Source organism: Phyllostomus discolor, chromosome 2, assembly GCF_004126475.2.
Source record: "Phyllostomus discolor isolate MPI-MPIP mPhyDis1 chromosome 2, mPhyDis1.pri.v3, whole genome shotgun sequence".
In the NCBI taxonomy this organism is placed as follows: domain Eukaryota; kingdom Metazoa; phylum Chordata; class Mammalia; order Chiroptera; family Phyllostomidae; genus Phyllostomus; species Phyllostomus discolor.
The window spans coordinates 201,064,488-201,084,917 of NC_040904.2; the positions used below are offsets into that span (position 1 = coordinate 201,064,488).

The 20,430-nt window shown below is 42.9% G+C and overlaps 1 protein-coding gene across 8 annotated transcripts in view; it reads left to right on the top strand.

Moving 5' to 3' along the window:
• ANO4 (anoctamin 4) overlaps window positions 1–5,288 on the top strand; it is a 341,656-nt gene extending 336,368 nt beyond the window's left edge. For 3 of the 8 annotated variants that reach the window (XM_036019465.1, XM_036019466.1, XM_036019467.1), the window contains 2 exons: window positions 280–385; window positions 2,165–2,356. In XM_036019465.1, coding sequence (XP_035875358.1) covers window positions 280–385; window positions 2,165–2,356 — 298 coding nt within the window. Of the gene's footprint in view, window positions 1–279; window positions 386–2,164; window positions 2,361–4,518 lie in introns of those variants that run through there. The other 5 variants (XM_036019462.1, XM_036019464.1, XM_036019463.1 and 2 more) reach the window with 4 other exon arrangements.
• Window positions 5,289–20,430: the final 15,142 nt, after the last annotated feature.

Sequence of the window (20,430 nt, forward strand, 5' to 3'; positions counted from 1 at the left end):
ATTGAAGTGATGAGTCTCCCTGATCAGGTCTGGCTCATCTTCTGAGCTGGGGTCAGGGGAGAGGGTGAGCCCCGCCCAACCCACACAGATGATTCTGCAGATATTTTATCTGCAGATAAAAGAGATATTCTTTTATCAGAAGAAATTGGAGACAAGCAAGGGTACAGAACGTTTTAAAATGTTTCTTCCACAACTAAGGGCTATACAGTGGGAATGAAGGAGATCTGGGAGTCAGGAAAATCATACTTTGGAAAGTGACACTGTCCTGTATATTTATAGATACCGAGACTACCGTGACCCTCCTCACTCACTGGTGCCCTACGGCTACACGCTGCAGTTCTGGCATGTCCTAGCAGCTCGGCTGGCTTTCATCATTGTGTTTGAGGTTAGTTTTCTCAATGGTTCCTTCTTACTCTTTGAAATAATGAAGGAACTAGATGTAATGGATAAATATGTGATGAGAATGTGATTATGTATGTCCAGAAGCAGTATAGTAATATTATATAAACTCTTAATCTTCTTGTTTTGCTCCTAAATGAAAGTCCTTGAATTTTCCAAGAAATATTCGAAAGTCCATTTGTTGATTGTTCATGGATAAGTCAAGAATTATTGGTGTTACATTTAATATTAGAGGGTCATGGTTCTTAAACTTTAGGAAAATTGCCTTTTTTTTTTTCATCCATCCCCAGAGATTCTGATACATCCTGTCTGCAGTCTGCTTTTCACAAGCCCTCCAGGGTGAAACTAATGCACGTGTGCAAGGAACTGAGTTTGGAAAATACTGAACTGGGTGTTACAAGGGGCAGCCTCAGGTTGGGTAGCATCATGGCCTTACTTGTGGCCAAGCGCACAAATAAGTGTTCATTACCTAGGACTCAAAATAGACTTAAAAAGTATAATTATACAAAAGTACCATCTACCTAGTAATTGCATGTATTATATGTCAATAAAAAATATATTACCTATTTTCTTTTAGTCTGTAAGAAAATTGTTGCTAAAAATAGTTTGCATTTCTATAACTTGTACTCATAAATAGATATTGCATCTCCTGTCACATAAATTAAAGCCAAATTAACACAAGCCATGTCTGCATCTTGGCTTGGACTAGACGCTTCCTATAGCTCTTTGAAACTATTCCCTCACTGTTTTTTCTTTTTTTTCTTCACTCCAGGTAATCAAAAAAAGACAATATTAACCTGCTTTTCCCTGGGAATTAGCTTATCAATGGCTCAGTCCCTTTTTAAAAAAATTTTTAACTCATCACTGTCTTAAAATTTCTCAAAGTAAAAACAGAGTTGCACTAATTTGTAATTTGGCTTATCATCTAGAACTTTCCATTTCATTTCAACATTTTATAATTGAGCTATTTTAAAATACTAGAAATATATAGAAAATCTTAATTGGTGGGATTGTAAGCCATCCATGAGTCATCAAATTTACCAAGTTTTCAATAAAATTAGGAATACTTACTGGTCCCATTTGAATGTGATTTAGTCTTTATTTACAACTTTAGAATTGTAAGGGCTGTTAAAATTGTCACCTGGTACTTCACTGGTCACTGTCATAGAGACGAAGAGAAGTGACAGTGATTCGAGAGTTTGGGCTGTTAGTCTTTCAGGTAAAGAATTTGCGGGAGCTCACCTCCCCAAAAAGTTTCTTCCTGAAATGGTCACTTCTGTAAACCCACTTGTAATTCTTGCCATCCAGATTAGCAGAGTATTTACTGATCTACAGATCATCTTCAAACATTTTCTTATAATTTTCACAATAATATCCATTTTCTACATGAGCAAATTGAGGCTCAGAGTGACTTATCCTCCAGTAGGTAGACAGTTCTTAAGTAGCAAAAGCTGCGGAGCTGGGATTCAAACCTGGGTTGTCTGATTCCACAGCATACCTTCTTCTGGCTCTCCTTTGCATTCTTTGACCATTCCTTCTCTACCTCCTTTTCTGACTCCTCTCCTCACTCCCTGTGTGATGCCATGCTATCCCTGAGACAGTCTTTACTCGCACATACCCCGCCTGGCCTCACCCCACTTTCCAGACACTCCAGGGGCTCCACATCCCTGGAGCAAGGAGAGTTCCTGAACCAACTCCCAGAGTTCTTTCCAGCTAAGGATGGACAGTGGACCTGACTCTGTTGCATTCTCCTCTGTGTTTTTAGCACCTCGTGTTTTGTATAAAGCACCTCATTTCATATCTGATCCCAGACCTCCCAAAAGACCTAAGGGATCGAATGAGAAGAGAGAAGTACTTGATTCAGGAGATGATGTATGAAGCAGAACTGGAGCGTCTCCAGAAGGAACGGAAGGAGAGGAAGAAAAATGGCAGAGCACACCACAACGAGTGGCCGTGACCAGGTAGGCGCGAGGTGCATTCAGAGTCCGAAGCCACTCTTCCATTGAGGCAGGGTGGGGGGGGGGAGCTCTACACTCCCTGAGTCAGAGCTTGCTATTGTTCCACTGAGAAGGATCAAAATAACTCCTCAGAAGCTTCCAAAACCAGCCTGTTTTCTACTGAAGTCATTAACTTAACTTACTCCCTTTACACACAACACCTGCAAGTCTTCTCTGCCTTCCTGCCTCACTCTGGCCTGTCAGTCTGAGTCTTCATGACTGGCCTACGCATTCCCTGAAACCAGCCTTCTCCTCCAGCCGGGCTATTCCCTTTAAGATCCCCAGGGCAATACGCCCCTTCTTTCTAGTTCAAGTCACCTTTTCATCTCATCCAAGATGACCTTGTCTCCATCCCCCATTTACTGCTTCCTCCCAGGCTGATCCATGTCCAGCCATGTCGTCTAAGAAGTTTTTCCCAGCCCCATGAGCCCACTGAGACTCACTGCTTATAAACTCCTCAGGTTGTTGCATCAGTATCACATGTATTGGCATATATTGATCTGTATTACCAATTTATGATTTTTCAAATAGTGATCAGGCTTCCTCAACACAATTGTAAGTATCTGTACAAAAGACCCTATGAATGGTAATTTTATTCTTCCAGCTTGTTAGCACAGTGTTAAGCACATGGCACCCACTTAAATGCACATTCAGTTAGTAAAGGTTGGATGGATGGAGGAAGGCTAAAAACATTGTAAGAAAGTTCCATAATGTGCTCACATATTGTATCAAAAGTTTTTCTGAAATCTTCTCCCTGGCAAGTCAGTTACTAGCTGTGTGTCCTTGGACAAGTCACTTGACTTCTCTGGGCCTGTTTCCTCAATGACGGAATGATTAGATGAGCTCAGTTTTGATACTTTGTCAAACTAATATTATAGCACTTTGTTTGCCTTCTTTGCCCTTCATTTCTCTCTGCTTGTTTGAAGACAACTTTGAAAATATATTTTTCCCAAAATTTGGCCTCTAAAAGAAAAATGAGATATACAAGGGGAAAAATATGTTTTTCACTTTTCATATAGATTAAGATGTACCAGATATCTGTAGAGATGTTTGTTGTTAAGCCGGTGAAGTTTTACCGAGTCAGACCTGTGTTAAGGGTCCAAGAGGTTGTTGTAGGGTGGATATGAGCGTGGACTTGGAGGACATCAACTAGGCCCTAGGCCCACAGGGTAACAGCGGTGTCCAGAGGATGAACACTGGCCCTGCCTCCATCCCAGAGTAGACCTTGGCTTCCCCAAAGGCAAGAAATGTTTTGCTACTTAGTAATGTTGCTATTTCCCAGATCCACCATTTGGCTATGTGTCTTTGGGAGAAGTAATTTTTCTGAGCTGGCTTATTTGGTAGAACTAATATGCAGTTCAAATCGTCCCCATATGTGAGACATTTATTCTACAAGAAAGTGCTATTGAATACTAAAAGGGACATTTGTACTGTTGCTAAGCATCGCGCCGCAGTCACCGGGATTCCAGACCTGGCTTTTCCACTCCCTGACTGTATGACCTGGAGTGGCTCTGAAGTAGACAGACTGCCACATTTGAAAAAGTGAAGAAGTCGGACTGAACAACACTTTAAGGAGCCTTTCTGCTTTCCCCTTCCGGGATTCTATAATTTGCCCGAGCCCCTGGCTCTCACACCCATTCGAATTGCCTCCTCTCTGGCTCTGCCCAGCCTGGGAGGAGAAAGGCGGACTGCCAGGCAGCTTCAGCAGAGGTGGAAAGCAGACATTAGTGAAAAGAATTGCTCCCCAGAGCTCCAGGGGCCAGAGACTGAGGCACAGCAGTGGCGTTTTCTGCACCTCGGGGCCAGTAACCAATTGCAAGCGAGTCTCCTCCGGCCTCCTTGTTCTGTGCTTTCTCCCTAACAAGGCCATTTCTGAGTTTTCCTTAAAAGCCTAGTGTTTGCCTGTGCACTCCCCTCACAGTCAGCAGGGTGTCACCTTGCTGCAGACGGACTCAGTCCGTTCCTCTGTAAAGCAGGCACGGTGATGTTTATACCACACAGGCCTCCGTTCGGGGTTACAGATCCTAGGAATGCCTTTGATTCATGGTGCGTACAAACCATTGCGCTTGTGTTCTTAAACCAGCATGTGCACATAGGATTTTAATGCCTGCTTTTCTCCTTCCAGGTTATGGTTTATTTCCTCGGCCGGGGACCCGAACTCTGTTTACTTCTGGCTGTGCAAGAGCACATTCAGGTGAATGACTAAAACGCAAGCGCAGTGCATGTCACAGACATCGGCAGCCGCCGGGGGGGCCAGCACCCGGCGCGGACTGCCGGAGAAGTCGCTGTGCGGCCGGCGCACAGTGCACAGCCGCTCTGTGTCCATAGACCATTCTTGACCCAGCAAGCATGCGCGTCACGGGCAGTCACATTCTCGAGTTTTTAAAACCAAGGGGAACTTGTATACTGGGCCTGTTTTTCAGCCTGTTTGCTACCTTTTTGCATTCTACCCCATGGGAATTTTACAGACACTGGGCTAAAAAGGGTATTCGGACATCTGGACACACATTCCTAGAATGTCATCACGTGGTCCTAATTCTGTGTCCCCCAACCAACACAAACAAGACCCTGTTTACAACTTTTTCTTTCTTTTTTTTTTAATTTCAGATCTTTCTGAGGAGATTATTATATACGACATATCTATAGCTATGTGTATGGCCATAGATGTACTTCTGTGTGTACATATGTATAGTCATGTATTCTTACATATGTACATACAACGACAGAGATATATAAAGTACATAAAAATTCCTTACTTGTAAATAGCCAACAGGTACTGACATGAATGATGAATTTTCACATTTAAATAGTCATCAACATGAAAGCCATGTTTAATGCTTGTATAATGTGATGCAATAAAATTTAAAATAAATTTATGCACATGAAATATTTTCAGCTGGGTCTTCTGAAATTCTGTTGTATTTCCTTCTTATGGAATAAGAGGAATCATAGCAGAGTAGGATCTTTAAAGATCTGTCACTCCCAAACACCCCTCAGAAACCCCTTTACCCTGCAAGGAGACAGCATTTTTTCTTTCTAACCCACCTCTTTCATCTTGCTTCTTAGGGTACTGAGCCAACTAATTAGAAAGAGCTTAGCAAATGCCACTGATGCACTTTGTTGAGAAAATATGACTAATGATCCTTACCAGGCTTTTGATTATCCTGCTGACTAATACGTTGTTAGTCCTAGGACAGGGACCATTTTTAGGGGAAGAAAGGTGTGTTTCTAAGCAATGCCTGTTGCTGTAATGACTTCTTCCAGGGATTGTAGAACCTGCCCTTGAGCCGTGTTATCATCTCCCCTGGGCCAGGCGGGGAGAGGACAGGGCTCCCAGCATCACACCCGTCAAACAAACATGGCCTCATGTGGGCTGTGGGTTCACCTGAGCTCATTGATTCTCATCCTTCAGTGGCTTTGGGCAAGCTGGAACTCCAGCCACTTCTTAGTCTCACATCTTCCTGGTACTCCGGATCTGCCGTTCCTGGGAGCGAGATACCCTAGCAGGGCCTGAACTGTGGAGAGGCACTCCACTGGAGACAGGGCAACAAGCTGTTGCCAGAGTTTTCTTTTTAAGCATTGTTCAAGGTGTCTGTGAAATATTTATTTCACCCTAGCCCCAGGGAGAGGAATTTCCGAGGCAAGTCTCAGGAGATAAAGTACAGAGAGCAGTTACAAAAAGACAACTGGCTCTCCTGACTCAGCATTGTAACTTTTGCTTGCTATGCCTGAAGCTGCAACTCCAAGTGTCCTGGCCCAAAAAGTCCTTAAATTTGACACATCCTTCGCTGCTCGCCTACCCCTCGGGGCAAAGGGAGTGGCGGGGGCAGGGGAAGGAATTGTGAGCTCCTCCTTGGGTTTGAGATGAGCCCCGAACAGTCAGAACCAGGTGGGATTCTGCCTTTGCTGTTTCAGGTGCCTCTGGCAGTCACAATTCCTGATGCGTTGCCAGCATTCAATTCTTTCCTTTCCTCCTTGTCTTGCTCCCTCCCTCCCTCTCTTCCTCTTTCCTCCTTCACACCCACCTGCTCTTCCTTCATTTCTTTTTAGCAGCACAGTGAAGGCACTTATTCGCCTTCCCTGCTTTGGGTAGAGGGAACTTGTGGTGAATATCTTAAGATGTTTTTAGGTTTGTTGGGGAGAAAGGCAAAGAAGGTTATAGGAGGACATTTCTGAGGAACGTCGTAAGAATTCAAGTGTAGGGAACAGTATCACCAAGCTGATGCCATAGGTCATTCCTGACTTTGCTCCCCCTCAGAAGTAGAAAACAACTACTGATGGACAACACACCACTGAGAGAATACTAGGGCACGGGGGTGAAGCTGAAGCACCCCACTGCACACGGAGACCAAAGCAGACCCCAGTGGAAGGCGGAGAGGAGTGGCTATGCACTGACCAGTTGCGCCTTCCCTAGGCTGGTGCAGCACCGCACCGAAAGGTCTTCCCTGGGCCTACAGTTCCTCCAGGGGGAAGAGAGAGTCCAGTGTGGATATCCAGCTCCCCCAGAATTGTGGGTCACTTCTCAGGAACCTCCACTTAGGTCTCACTGCACGGGGATTGCAGGAGAATCTGCAAGACCTGACCACTAGGTATTTGATTGTGATGGCGAATGGGAAGGAGCTGGCAACAGCTGGCCCCCAGATCCCAGGGACTGAGTTCCTGCCTGCAGAGCCTGAGTAGTGGTCCCAGCCTAGAGCTTTGCTCATCTGCAGAGCCATGACCAAGGAACTCGACAAGGTGAAAGTCTGCTGTGCTTGGGTTCTCAAAGGACAAGCCTCACCTGGCCTGGAGCCCGGTGTGCTCCCACCCAGGCAGGGGAGCTATGAGCCATGGCCCCACCCACTGTGGAGTGTGGTTTCTACTCCCTCCCAGGAAGTTTGACCAGGAACACCTGGGAGGCTGCTTGGAGCTGGCCTTCCCCTTCCACCCACTAGGGGTGCTATTGCCCCATCCATGTGGAGCACAGCTCCCAGCCCCTCCCAACCGGAAAGCCTAGCCAGAACTCCTAGAAGCTGTGTAGTCCAGCACGGCTCACCCAGGAGAACAGTGGGCAGAGCTGCTTGCCTGCACAGCAAAGCCAGTGGCTCTGCTGGGCCATGGAACATGGGGCGTGGGTTGGCTTGAGTCAAGACCACAAAGGGCCTGGCCAGGCTTAGTGTCAGTTCTCCTGCTCTGCCTGGGCAGGAAAACCAATTCGTAGTCCCACTTACTGCTGAACACTGCTGCAACCTGCCTGACCTGGGAACCTAACTAGAGAACACGGGAAGCTGTCATAGCCCATTCAACAGCCCTACTTACAGTGGCACCTGGACAGAGAACACACCTCATGGCTTTTCCCATCTGCAGAGCAAAACCAGTGGCCTTGTCAGGCCAGGGAAATTCACAGTTTTACTTAATTCGGTCCCCAAACTATGGGTCACACAGACCCTGGGCCTATCCTATTGTCCTGCCTGGGCAGGAAAGCTAACTCATTGCCCTGCCTGCTGCTGGGTATAGTACCCAGTCCTGAGCATCTAGTCAACTGGATGAACCCAGACCACGAGGGAGCCCCATCCTGCTCCCTTGCTGGGGCAGGGAACCACGCCAGCAGACCAATCCAAGTTTTCTCGGTCAGCAGCACCTCCCACAACCCAGAGCTTGGGCAGTGGCCTTATCCCCCAAATAGACCCTAAGAGCAAGCCCCACCCATCTTAGGACATCATTACCAGCGCACATGTCCAAAACCCCAACCTAGGCTGACTGCTGACCTCTGCCACAGCAAACTGTGAAGTCTGGAGAGAACAGCACTCCCTCAGGCGTGCAGGGCCTGGCATGAGAAACCCGGGACCAGGAAAAATCAGGTAAGCATGACCCCACCAAAGGAAACGAATAAAGTTTCAATTACTGACACCATGGAAATGGAGATCTGTGGCCTGCCAGAAAAGAATAATCCTCTTAAGGAAATTCAGTGCACTAAGGAACACGCAGCATAAACCGTAAAAAATAAACAAACAGAAACCTCGAGCTGAGGTGCACAACTGAACTGAACATTCAGTAGAGAGCTTCAGAAATAGACTCAAAGTTCAGCATTTTCAGATGTCTGTTGGCCATTTGTATGTTTTCTTGGGAAAAGGGTCTGTTCAGGTCCTCTGCCCATTTGAATGAGATTGTCTGGTTTTTTGTTGTTGAGCTCCATATACATTTGGGATGCTAGCCCCTTATTAGAGGTATTGTTTATAAATGACCTTTCCCATTCAGTTAGTTGCCTTCTTGTTTTATTGAATGTGTCCAGTCAGATGTGCAAAAAGAAAAAAAGAATGAAAAAAGGTGAAGACGACAGTGGGGCACATAGGACACAATTAAAGAAAAGATATTCGAGTTACGGTTAGTCCAGAAGGAGAAGAGAAGGGGACAGAAAGCATATTTAAAGCTTTAATGGCTGAAAAATTCTCAAACCTGGGGGAAAAACTGGAAATCCAAATCCATGAGGCCCCAAAGTTACAGAATAGGTTGAATTCAAGTACAGCTACCTTGAGACACGTTATAACTAAATCACTAAAAGACAAAGCCAGAGCAGAATTTTTAAAGCAGCAAGAGAAATGAGAGAGGTTACGTACAAGGGAACCTCCTAGTGGATTTCAAAAACAGAACCTTTCCAGGGCAGGAGAGAATGGGCTAGTACATTCAAAGTATTGAAAGAAAATTGGGACTTCCGGCAAGATGGAGGAATAGGTGGACGCACCGTACCTCCTCGTACAACCAAGATTAGAAAACCAATAATATACAACAATAATTTACTATCAGAATAACACCCAGATCCGGCAGAGGATTTATCTGAATGGGAGTCGGGCAGCCAAGAAGTTGAAGTAGACGCGTTCATCCGGACTGGTAGGAGAAGACAAGCCGGGCGGGCACAGGGCACGGGGCTGGCGCAGGTGGGCGGCGTGAGTAAGTCGGGGAAAGTTTGGCGCGAAATCGGCGCAAAAGCCATCCGGCACACAAGAAGGCAGCGGTGATCCCTGAGTACGCAAGCTGCGGCTGGCAGACCCAGAGGGGCAGCAATTGTGGACCAGGGCAGAACTCGTGGCCCGGAAGCCCAGACAAGGGTCTGAGTCCAGGGGAACGGAACTACCGCCATTGTTTTCTCCTGCCCCGCCCCCACACATAACGTCACAATCTAGCGACCGGGGTGCCCAGCCCCGGTGAGCACCTAAGGCTCTGCCCCCCACCGTAACTAGAGCAACCAGACCGGGGAAAAAAAAAAAAAAGGAGAGACAGGGGGAAAAAAAACTATGTTTTCAACAGAGCAGACCAGTCCCCCAGGACTCATCCTTTTGAGCGACCAAGAAATAGCCAATCTATCAGATGCGCAGTTCAAAACACTGGTGATCAGAAAGCTCACAGAACTGGTTGATTTTGGACGAAATTTAGATGAAAGAATGCAGATTACCATAAAACAGATGCAGGAAGACACGCAGAGGAGAGCCAATAGTGAAAGGAAGGAATATAAGTCTCAAAACAATACAGTGGACCAGAAGGAAGATAGAATCAACCAAGCAGGAAAGCATGATGAAATAAGAATTCAAAAAATTGAGGAAAAGATTAAGAGCATCCAAGACACCTTTAAACGTTCCAATATCCGAATTATAGGGGTACCAGAATCGGAAGGGGAAAAGCAACAGATTGAGCACGTATTTGAACAAATAATAAAGGAGCACTTCCCCAATCTGGCAAAGGGAACAGTCTTCCAAGAAATCCAAGAAGCTCAGAGAGCCCCAAAGAAGTTGGACCCAAGAAGAAACACACCAAGGCACATCATCATTACATTAGCCAAGGTAAAAACGAAGGAGAGAATCCTAGAAGCAGCAAGAGGTAAGGGGACAGTCACCTACAAAGGAGTTCCCATCAGACTGTCAGCTGATTTCTCCAAAGAGACCTTACAGGCAAGAAGGGGCTGGAAAGAAATATTCCAAGTCATGAAAGACAAGGACCTACATCCCAGATTGCTCTATCCAGCAAAGCTCTCATTTAGAATGGAAGGGAAGATAAAGTGCTTCTCAGATAAGGTCAAGTTAAAGGAGTTCATCATCACCAAGCCCTTATTTTATGAAATGCTAAAGGGACTTATCTAAGAAAAGAAGATAAAGAAAAGACATGTATAGTAAAAGGACAGCAAACTCACAAATATCAACCACCACACCTAAAGCAAAACCAAAAGAAACTAAGTAAACAATTAGAACAGGAACAGAACCACAGAAATGGAGGGCACATGGAGGGTTAGCAGCAGGGGGGTGGGAGGAGGAGAGAGGGGGAAAAGGTATAGAGAATAAGTAGCATAGAATGTAGGTTGAAAATAGATAGGGGGAGGGCAAGAATAATACAGGAAATGTAGAAACTAAAGAACTCATAAGTAAGACACGTGGACATGAACTAAAGGGGGAAATGTGGGTGGGAGGGGGTACAGGGGGGAGGGGAGAGAAGGGGGGAAATGGGACAACTGTAATAGCATAATCAATAAAACATATTTTTAAAAAGTTATATTCTCAAAAAAAAAAAAAAGAAAAGAAAATTGTCAACTGAAAATTCTATGACCAGGAAATGGAGAAAGTTTTCCTGAATGAACAAATGCTGAGGGAGTTTTATTACCACTAAATCTATAAGAAGTGCTGAAGGGAATTTTTTGAGTCAAAGTACAAGGACACTAATTAGCATCATAAAAACATAGGAGGTAGCAGACAGCTCACTGATACTTACAAAGTTAGATTCTGCAATATGGGAATTAATGGTGGTTCATAATTCACTTAGAACTCTAGTTTAAAAGTTAAAAGCAAACATATTAAAAATGACCATAACTACAACGTTACTGGATACACAATATAAAAATGTGAACTCTCACACTAATAACCTAAAATGTGAGGGAGAGGAAAAGTATAAGTGGAAAGTTTCAGAACGCTGTTGAAGTTTAAAATAAGGTACTAATGTTTTCAGATATTATATGTAAGCCTTGTGGTAGCCGCAAGGGAAAAGCCTGTAGTAATTACACAAAAGAACAAAATAAAGAAGTCAAAGCAAACTGATACCGAAAGACATCAAGACACAAAAGGCAACAGCACAAGAAGCAAAGAACAGACCAGCCAGAAAAAAAACCCAAACAAAATGGCAATGCTAAAGTGTTCCCTGTCAAAAATTAAATTGGACATAAATTCTCCAAAAAGACAGAATGGCTAAATGGATAAGGAACAAGGTCCAATACATCACGCTGCCTACGCCAGAGACTGACGTAGCCTACAGCCCATGGACGCACAGTGGCAATGAACGTGAGGAGACGGAACAAGGGATTTCAAGCAAATAGTCACCAGAAAAAAAAAAAAAAGCAGGGGGTAGTTATACTTCTATCAGACAGTATAGACGTTAAACCGAAAATGTTAAAACAAGACAAAGAAGGTCATCACATTGTAATAAAGGGCTCGATCCATTTAGAAGATGTAACAATTATAAATATTTTCTCCCAGGGTCAGAACACTTACATATATAAAGCAAAAATGAATAGAGCTAAAGGGAGAAATAAACAGCCATACAATGAGAGCAGGCGACCCCACTCTCAACGATGGATATCCAAATGGAAAATCAATAAGGAAACTGAGGATTTGAACAAGACTAGAAACTGAATGAACCAATGGACATACAGAAGTTTCCACTTGACAGCAGCAGAACACACATTCTTTCCTAGGGCACATGAAACATTTTCTAGGACAGATCATATACTAGGTCACAAAACAGTTTTTAGCAAACTTAAAAGATTAAAATTACACCAAGTATCTACTCTGACCATAGTGATATGAAACTGGAAATCAATAACAGGAGGGAGATTGAAGATCCACCAGCCCTGGCTGGTGTGGCTCAGTGGATTGACTGCTGGCCTGCAAACCAAAAGGTTGCTTGCTGGTTTGACTCCCAGTCCGGGCACATGCCTGGGTTTCAGGCCAGGTCCCCAGTAGGGGGTGCATGACAGGCGTCCACACAGTGAAGTTTTCCTGTCTTTCTCCCTCCCTCCCCCTCTCTAAAGAATAAATAAAATTTAAAAAAGAGAAATTCACCAGTACAGGTATACCTAGTTTTATTGTGCTTCACATTGCACTTCAGAGATAGTCATTCTTTACAAATTGAAGGTAAGACCCTCCACCAACAAAAAAATCATGAACACTAAACATCTCAGACAATGGTTAGCATTTTTAGCAAAAAATTATTTTTAATTAAAGTATGTACATTTGTCAGACATAATGCTATTGTACACTTAATAGAATACAGTATACTGTAAACATAACTTCTATGTGCACTGGGAAACCAAAAAAATCATGTGACTTGTTTTATTACAATACTGGCTTTATTGCAATGACCTAGAACTCAAGCTGCAATGTCTCAGAGGTATGCCTAACTCTACATGGAAATGACAACACTCTTCTGAACAGGCAGTGGATCAAAAATGAAATCGGAGGAAAAACTATACAGTGTCTTGAAATAAATGAAAATGAACATACAACATAGCAGAATTTATGGGATGCAGCAAAAGCACTTCAGAGAGAGATTTATAACATGAAATGTCTACACAACATCACTACATCATCAGAGAAATGCAAATTAAAACAACAGGAAGCTACGACCTCACACCTGTTAGAATAGCTATCATCAAAAAGAAGAAAAATAAGTGTTGGTGAGGATGTGGAGAAAATGGAACACGTGTGCATTGTACTATTGGTGGGAATATAAATTGGTACAGCCACTATGGAAAACAGTATAGAGGTCTTCAGAAAAACTAAAAGTAGAACCACAATTGGAACCAGCAATTCCATTTCTGGGTATTTATTCAAACAAAATGAAAATACTGATGCAAAAATGTACCTGCACCCTCATATTCATTGCAGCATTGTTTACAACAGCCAAGACATAAAAGCAACCTCAGTGTCCATCAATGGATGAGTGGATTAAAAAAAAATGTGGTGTATATATACAATGAAATATTCTTTGGCCATAAAATTGGAGAAAATCTTGCACTTTGTGACAACATGGACCTTGAGAGCAGTGTGCTAAATGAGGCAAGTCAAATAGAGAAGAACAAATAATGTATGAACTCACTTATATGTGGAATCTAAAAAAGAAAGAACAAAACAACTCATAGATACAGGGGACAAACTGGTTGGAGTCAGAGGCAGGGGGTGGGGTGTGGGAGATGCAGAAAAAGGCAGTCAAAAGATACAAACTTCCAGTTATAAAATAAATAAGTCCTAGAAATGTAATGTACAGCATGGTGATTATAGTTAATAATACTGTTATCGTATATTTGAAATTTATTGAGAGAGTAGATCTTAAAAATTCTCATCATAAAAAACTGGTGATGAATGTTAATGAGACGTGTTATGGTGGTTGTTTTGCAATATATACAAATACCAAGTCATTATGTAGAACACCTGAAACTAATATAATGTTGTACGCCAATTATGTCTCACTTTAAAGACATAAGTACTAGGGATGTAATGTACACTATGATGACTATAGTTAATACTTTTGTAGGATATATTTAAAATTTGTTAAGAGAGCAGATCCTAACAGTATTCATCATTAGGAAAAAAACAGTTTCTCTTTTTCTTTTTTGTATCTATATGAGATGGCAGATGTTAACTCAATTTTATTTCACAATATATATAAGTTGAATCATTTGCTGTACACCTTAAACTTACACAGCACTGTATGTCCATTACATCTCAATAAAACTAGAAACAAATCAAGTGTCCATTGCATGGATGTGTACACACCAAGTAATATAGCCATCAAAATATTAGCATGTTTATGAGCTTCGTTTCCCTGTCTTGATGGTAGAATATTTTAAATATCATGCATAATGTTAATGCCATAATTTGAGGATTTTTCTACCCTAATGTTATGAGTCTTCATAAAACTAGAATAGGAAAAATATCCTCCTTTGACACTGTAATTGTCATTCAAACCTTGGCTGTCTGGATAGCTCAGGAAAGTAGTGATTCTGCACATAAAATTATCCAAATAGTTAGCAAGGGGACTTAATCTTGGAACTGGAAAATTTTTGCTTTAGCTGACCTGGCAGCAGACCTAGGATTCAACAGCTCCTCAACCTTGAACGATTCTCAGGCAAGTTCTGATGCAAGTCCTAACCCTGCCTCCTGGCCTTCAAAGCTGGCCACTCCACTTACACGGTCTTCCTCTGCCTCAGCCCCAACTCTATGTTGACCAGGTGGTCTCCTCTCATTCTCCAGAAGAGCAGACTCCTTCACTCCTTTCACAACGTTGCTCATCCCCTTCCTCATGCACCACACTTCCTAGCGAAACATATTTCCTCTCTTCTTTGCCTGTTCAGATCATCTCTAGTTTCAAGGTCTAGTTCAAACTCTATTCAACAAGCACTGGTACATTTCCCAGCAAGTCCTGTCCACTGGGCTCCCTCTGCCTAGACTTCCCCTGTTGCATAATCTGCCCCACTCACTCGGACTCTTAGCTAGTACATGCATATCTGCCTCATGGCCTCAGGTAGTTTGTAAGTGATGGAAGTCAAGAACCCCCTCTTCCCTTGCCCCTTCCCCAGTGCCTAACAGAGTGTAATGCCTGCAGGTCAAGTCCCAGTGTTTCTTAAATGAGTCAAAAGGGAGACACACTTTTGTCTACAGTGTGCAATCACTTTGAACTCATTTTCCTGTAAGTGCATTTCACCATAAAAGAGCCAAGGGTAAGACACCAACTTTATAATATAATCCTCTACTCTAGTGAAAAAGTAAGTCACTCAGATTTAAGGGCTAGCAATTGTCTTTCCAATGACGACTTAGAGGAATTTCCCCAGACCAATTAACTGTCTGGATTTAGGTACCAATTCTGTAATACTTCCAACCAAAAGAATTAAGGAAGGCTGGCTTAGCAATCAGTTTGGATCCCTTAATTACCTGGCAGGGAGAGGTAGATGCTAAAGCTGTTACTAGTGAGGCCTGTGCTGAGCTGTCCTCGGCGTCCCTCACCCGTTCCCAGGAAAGGAATTAACTTCATTAATTCAGACCTTACTAATTAGGAAGTTGTGGTCATTTGAAAGGACTGAGGTCTAAGAAGCAAAGCAACACGAAACTGTGCACAAACCAGTTTTAAAGAAATAATTTCTAGCCCTGGCCAGTGTGGCTCAGCTGGTTGCGGCGTCAATCAGTAAGCACGAGGGTCACGGGTTTAATTCTCCATCAGGGCGTGTGCGGGGTTGCAGGCGTGGTCAGGGCGCCGTCGCGGCGCCTTCAGGAGGGAAACCAACCCATCAGTGTATCTCACTTGGATATTGCTCTCCTTCTCCCTCCCTTCCCCTAAAGTAACTTTTTAAAAGAAATAATTTATATATAGTTCATTTGCTAATCACAAACCCAGTTTGTTTTTCCTGCTAGTTATCATTACCATCATCAGGTCCAGTAGCTCCCAGATTCGCCCTAGCCCGCCTTAGAGTTGCCTGCTCCCAACACCACAGCGCCTGAGTCGGTAAGTCTTAAGGTGGGCCCGAGAATTTTAACTGCCTCAAGTACCCAGGTGGCGTCGATCCTGTTAGTGGGGCCCATGTTTTGAAAACGACTGATCTAGTCAATATTCGCCACCATTTGAATTCCTTTAATATGCTCTATAATTCAAGCTGAACTTAGTTTTATCTGACTGTAAAATATTTGGAAAATATCTCATTCTGGTGGGAAAGTGGGCGGGTAGCAATTTCAAGCTGTGGCAGTTAGCAGCTAATAATCACATCATTCGACACAAGGCACCATCACGCAGGTCCCTAGCTGAGCGGAACACTGGGCATTTCTCAAAGGACTCAGTCAGTGCCCCACAAAGGTCCTGCACCCTGACCTGCACTGCATTAGCCCCGAAACCTGAGGACAAGTCCTCCGAACTCCAACCCCCACCCTCACCAATTTAGGAATGAGCTTACGGCAACAGGTACAATGGAACAAAAATATTCATATTACGTGCTCTGGAGTGAGATAAAACTAAGTTCAGATCCAAGGTGGATGACCTTGGATACGTGACTTACGTTCTCTAAAATGCAGTTACCTCGTGAAGTGGACACCGTAGTACACTGCGGAGCTCCCCCTTCCACGAAGGACCTCGGGGCCCCTGCCCTTGGGGGCGGTCCTTGGCAGCGGGCCTTGGTCTCTCCACCCCTTCACGGGCCCTGGCTGCGGAGGATCACCTGGCCTAAGACGCTCTGCTTCCCGCTTCCCGTGACAGCCCCTAACCACAGCTAATTGATGCAGGAATGCAAAAGCTTGTCCATCTTGGCGCAGTTTGGGATCACTTTAAAGGGCCCCTCTGCAGTCAGAGTCTCCGTGGGGGGATTTCCTTGGGTCTGCATTACAGCTCAAACTCCATCCCTGCTCATGCCTGCTTCTGTCCTCTTCCGCACGGGTTGATCCTAAAGGTGCTCCTTAACAAACATGAAGCACATGAAACTACATTTCAGACTCTGCTTGCTAGGGAATCAAACTGGTGACACATTTAGAAACCAACAAACGAGCAAAAAGGTGGATGAAAACTCCAAGAGGCAGGAATTGTGAATTCAGTCATTTAACATTTATTGGGCCAGACTCTGTTACAGATGCTGAGCATGCAGCAGTGAGCACAGATGGCTATGTTTAAGGAAGAGATCATGAAGAGCATTAAGAGGTTGGAATCAACTTTTAGCTGCAGTGCTGATTACTTGCTATAAAGAGTGTTTCTTCCTCCCATCACCACTCCCCCTCCTGCCTGGATTTTTTTAATTGCCTAAGATTATAATGTTCATGCTCTGTTCGAAAACCATGAAAAATTCTTCATTGTCAAGTCTAAATAGGTCTCAGACTCTTTGAGCCTTATCCCATACGGGTTTCTTTCCTTACGTTTTACTACACTAGGTTGTAGGAAATTGTGAGGCTGAATTCCTATTTGCCTGGATACCTCATTTAGCAATTTCTGCTTCTGAACTTATTAAACATGGTAAAGTCTCTGTAATACTCCAAAGCCATATGCTTGCCCAGACATAGCACTCAGCTATGTATTTAATGCTCTGTGCTTGAACCAGGAAGAGGCACACAAAGTTTTGTTGATTTTCAAATCCCACAAATGTAGGATGATTTGCTGTTGCCATCCGAGGGCTCAGCACATGGAGCTGTGACCTACAGAGACCCTTCCTCCGAGTCCCACGAATATATTAACGCTCATCGCTTCTCTCTTACCTTCCCAGCATAGGGAGTCCATTTCTACTGTAGAGAGCCTATCTCTTACCTTCCAAGATATTTCATCCTAAAAGCTAGATTTTTGACACTCAAAATCCCAAAAGACATCCTTCTTTTCTCTGGTATTTGCTGAAGCATCCCTATAAAACCAAAGGCCTGATTATTGCACAGTGAGAATGAGCCTAGGAGGCAACTGAGTGCTCTGGGAGAGGGGGAGGTCATGGCTTATATTTTGTGAATTATTTCACCGCTGTACTTTCCTCTGAAGCTCCTCACCTGCCTCTCTTCTCTGCTTGATTACCGCCCCTGTTCACAGCCTCCTTGAGCCAGACCCTTGCTTCTTCATTGTGTAAAACAAGGTATTTCTTGACTCTCTTCATTTTTTTGAAATCTTGTCTTTGCATGGCTGCAGAAGGAATGTAAATTTAGGTATTCTATCTCCTATCTCTTGTCTCTCCCTCCACCTCCCTCCCTTATCCCCTTTATTTGCCCCTCCATCCACCTTAGCAACTGGTCCTGTTTTGAATTGCACGCACTTCGCATGTCATCATTACCGAGACATGTTTCTTACCGTCTTAAACATGTGAATAGAAGGCTTCCTATTTCTCTACTTCAAAATTACATTAGATATAAAAAGATAGAAGTTATGATCCAGATTAGAAGACATGGAGAAGAGGATAAAAAATTGCAGTGCTCATGTACTAGGAGTTAAAGAGTTACAGAATAGAGAAAATGAGAAAGGGGGAATATTCAAAGAGATAATGGCTAAGAAATATCCAGTTTTAAAGACATTACTTTCTACTTTCAAATATAGTGTTAATTACTATGATTTAACTAAAATTTGGAATCCAATGAACAAACTGAACTAACAAGAAAAATAGAGACAGAGTCATTGAGAAGCAGGCTGACAGCTCTAGGACTGGGGCTGGGGCTGGGGGTGGGGGTAGAGGGGTCAAGCAAAAAAGAAAAGGGACTCATGGACATGAAGAACAGTGGAGATTGCAGCGAGGAGGGGGTTGGTGGAGGTGGAAGAGGGTATAAGGGGAATAAATGGTGATGAAAAAAACAATGAAAACAAACTATTAATATATATATATATATAATATATTCTTCAGTGACAAAAAATTTTGAATGTTTATTTGCTTACACTTTTATAAACTATATATAGTATATAGGAAGAGTCCATTATGTGGGAAATAGGGTGGAAATAACCTTTGTAAAAGCTGATAAAATTAATTATATTCAATCGCCCAAGAATAGACAACTTCAAAGACACATGTAGAGCATTTAATCAAGTTGAAAAATCAGAAATGCAGCCAGGTTTTACATGATAATCTTCAAGTCTCTCAAGCTTTTTCACAAACAATGGGCACACAATTTAAAAGTACATTTTACCATCACTAAGTTGTACAGTGATGTTTCAGAAACTAAATGGTCATGAACTCATTTGACCTCATATCAACAATCATTATTGAAAAAACATCAGAATTTCCTGTAAGAATCAACACAGAGAGCAGGTAACTTCCCCCCCGCCTCTACTCCATCCCTGTTCCCCTCTGTATCTATTGTACATCCTGGACAGACACGTAATTCTTAACAATAAATTATACTTTATGGGGTTTTCATAAAAAAAACAATATTGTAAAATCTTCATATTCATATTTCCTTCATCTTAACATGTGTTAATTCTGGAAATCATGTTGGGAAACAAAACTCAGTTGTTTCTACAATTATTTACAATTCTATTATCCTTAATATTTTCAAAATGCTGTGAAAATACAGGTCATTATTCTACATCTTAACATTCCATATCCTAGTGGCATTTACTCTTCACCTGTAGGTCAGCAAGCTCAGTTAGAAGACTCATGGCAATTTCCCTGAAGGAATGTAACCAGGGTGTGTGACTTAAGGAAAATCAAGACTACAATCCTGACATCTGTAATAGTGGAAACAATAAAAATAAAGTTAAAAAAAAAAGATTGCAACCTTAGCCTCCAGGACAGGATTTCTCAAACTCGACACTATTATACCTGGGGCAGGCCCATTTTTTGTTGCAGAGGTACAAATCACAGAATGCTGAGCACCATCCCTAAGTTCTAGTCACTAGATGCCAATACCACCTCCTTATCACCTATGAACAACCAAAAATGTATCCAAACATTTCCAAATGTCTCCTAAGGTGCAAAATTTCCCCATTGAGAACCATTGGTCTGGAGAGAAAATGACCGCATGAGCACCTACATAGATGAATACGATTTATACTTTTTTACATCCTACATACAAAACTTTATTTCTCTGTGGAGTGAAGATGACTGGTCCAGAGCCTTCTTTAAAGTTTGTGTTCTCTCTGTTAGAGTAATCCTGCTGACCACAAACTGTATTTTGATATTTCTATGACACGGTTTTCAGAGAAGAAACAATCTCCATACTATTACATTGCAAATTATTAACAACTCAGTATTTTTTTTGAGATTTAATTAATTTATTTTTAGAGACAGGGGAATGGAGGAAGAAAGAGAGGGAGAGAAACATTAATGTGTGGTTGCCTCGGGTACCCCTTACTGGGGACCTGGTCCACAACCCAGGCATGTGCCCTGACTGGGAATTGAACTGGCAACTCTTTGCTTCACAGGCCAGCACTCAATCCACTGAGCCACACCAGCCAGGGCAACAGCTCAGTATTTTTAATTACTAAATGAGCTTTATTTCAAATTTTGATTTCCAATCATACTGAGGTTCAAAGTAACACTATTTGAGTTAATAAAGTGCTGTCAGATCTTCTATACTCACATTATTTC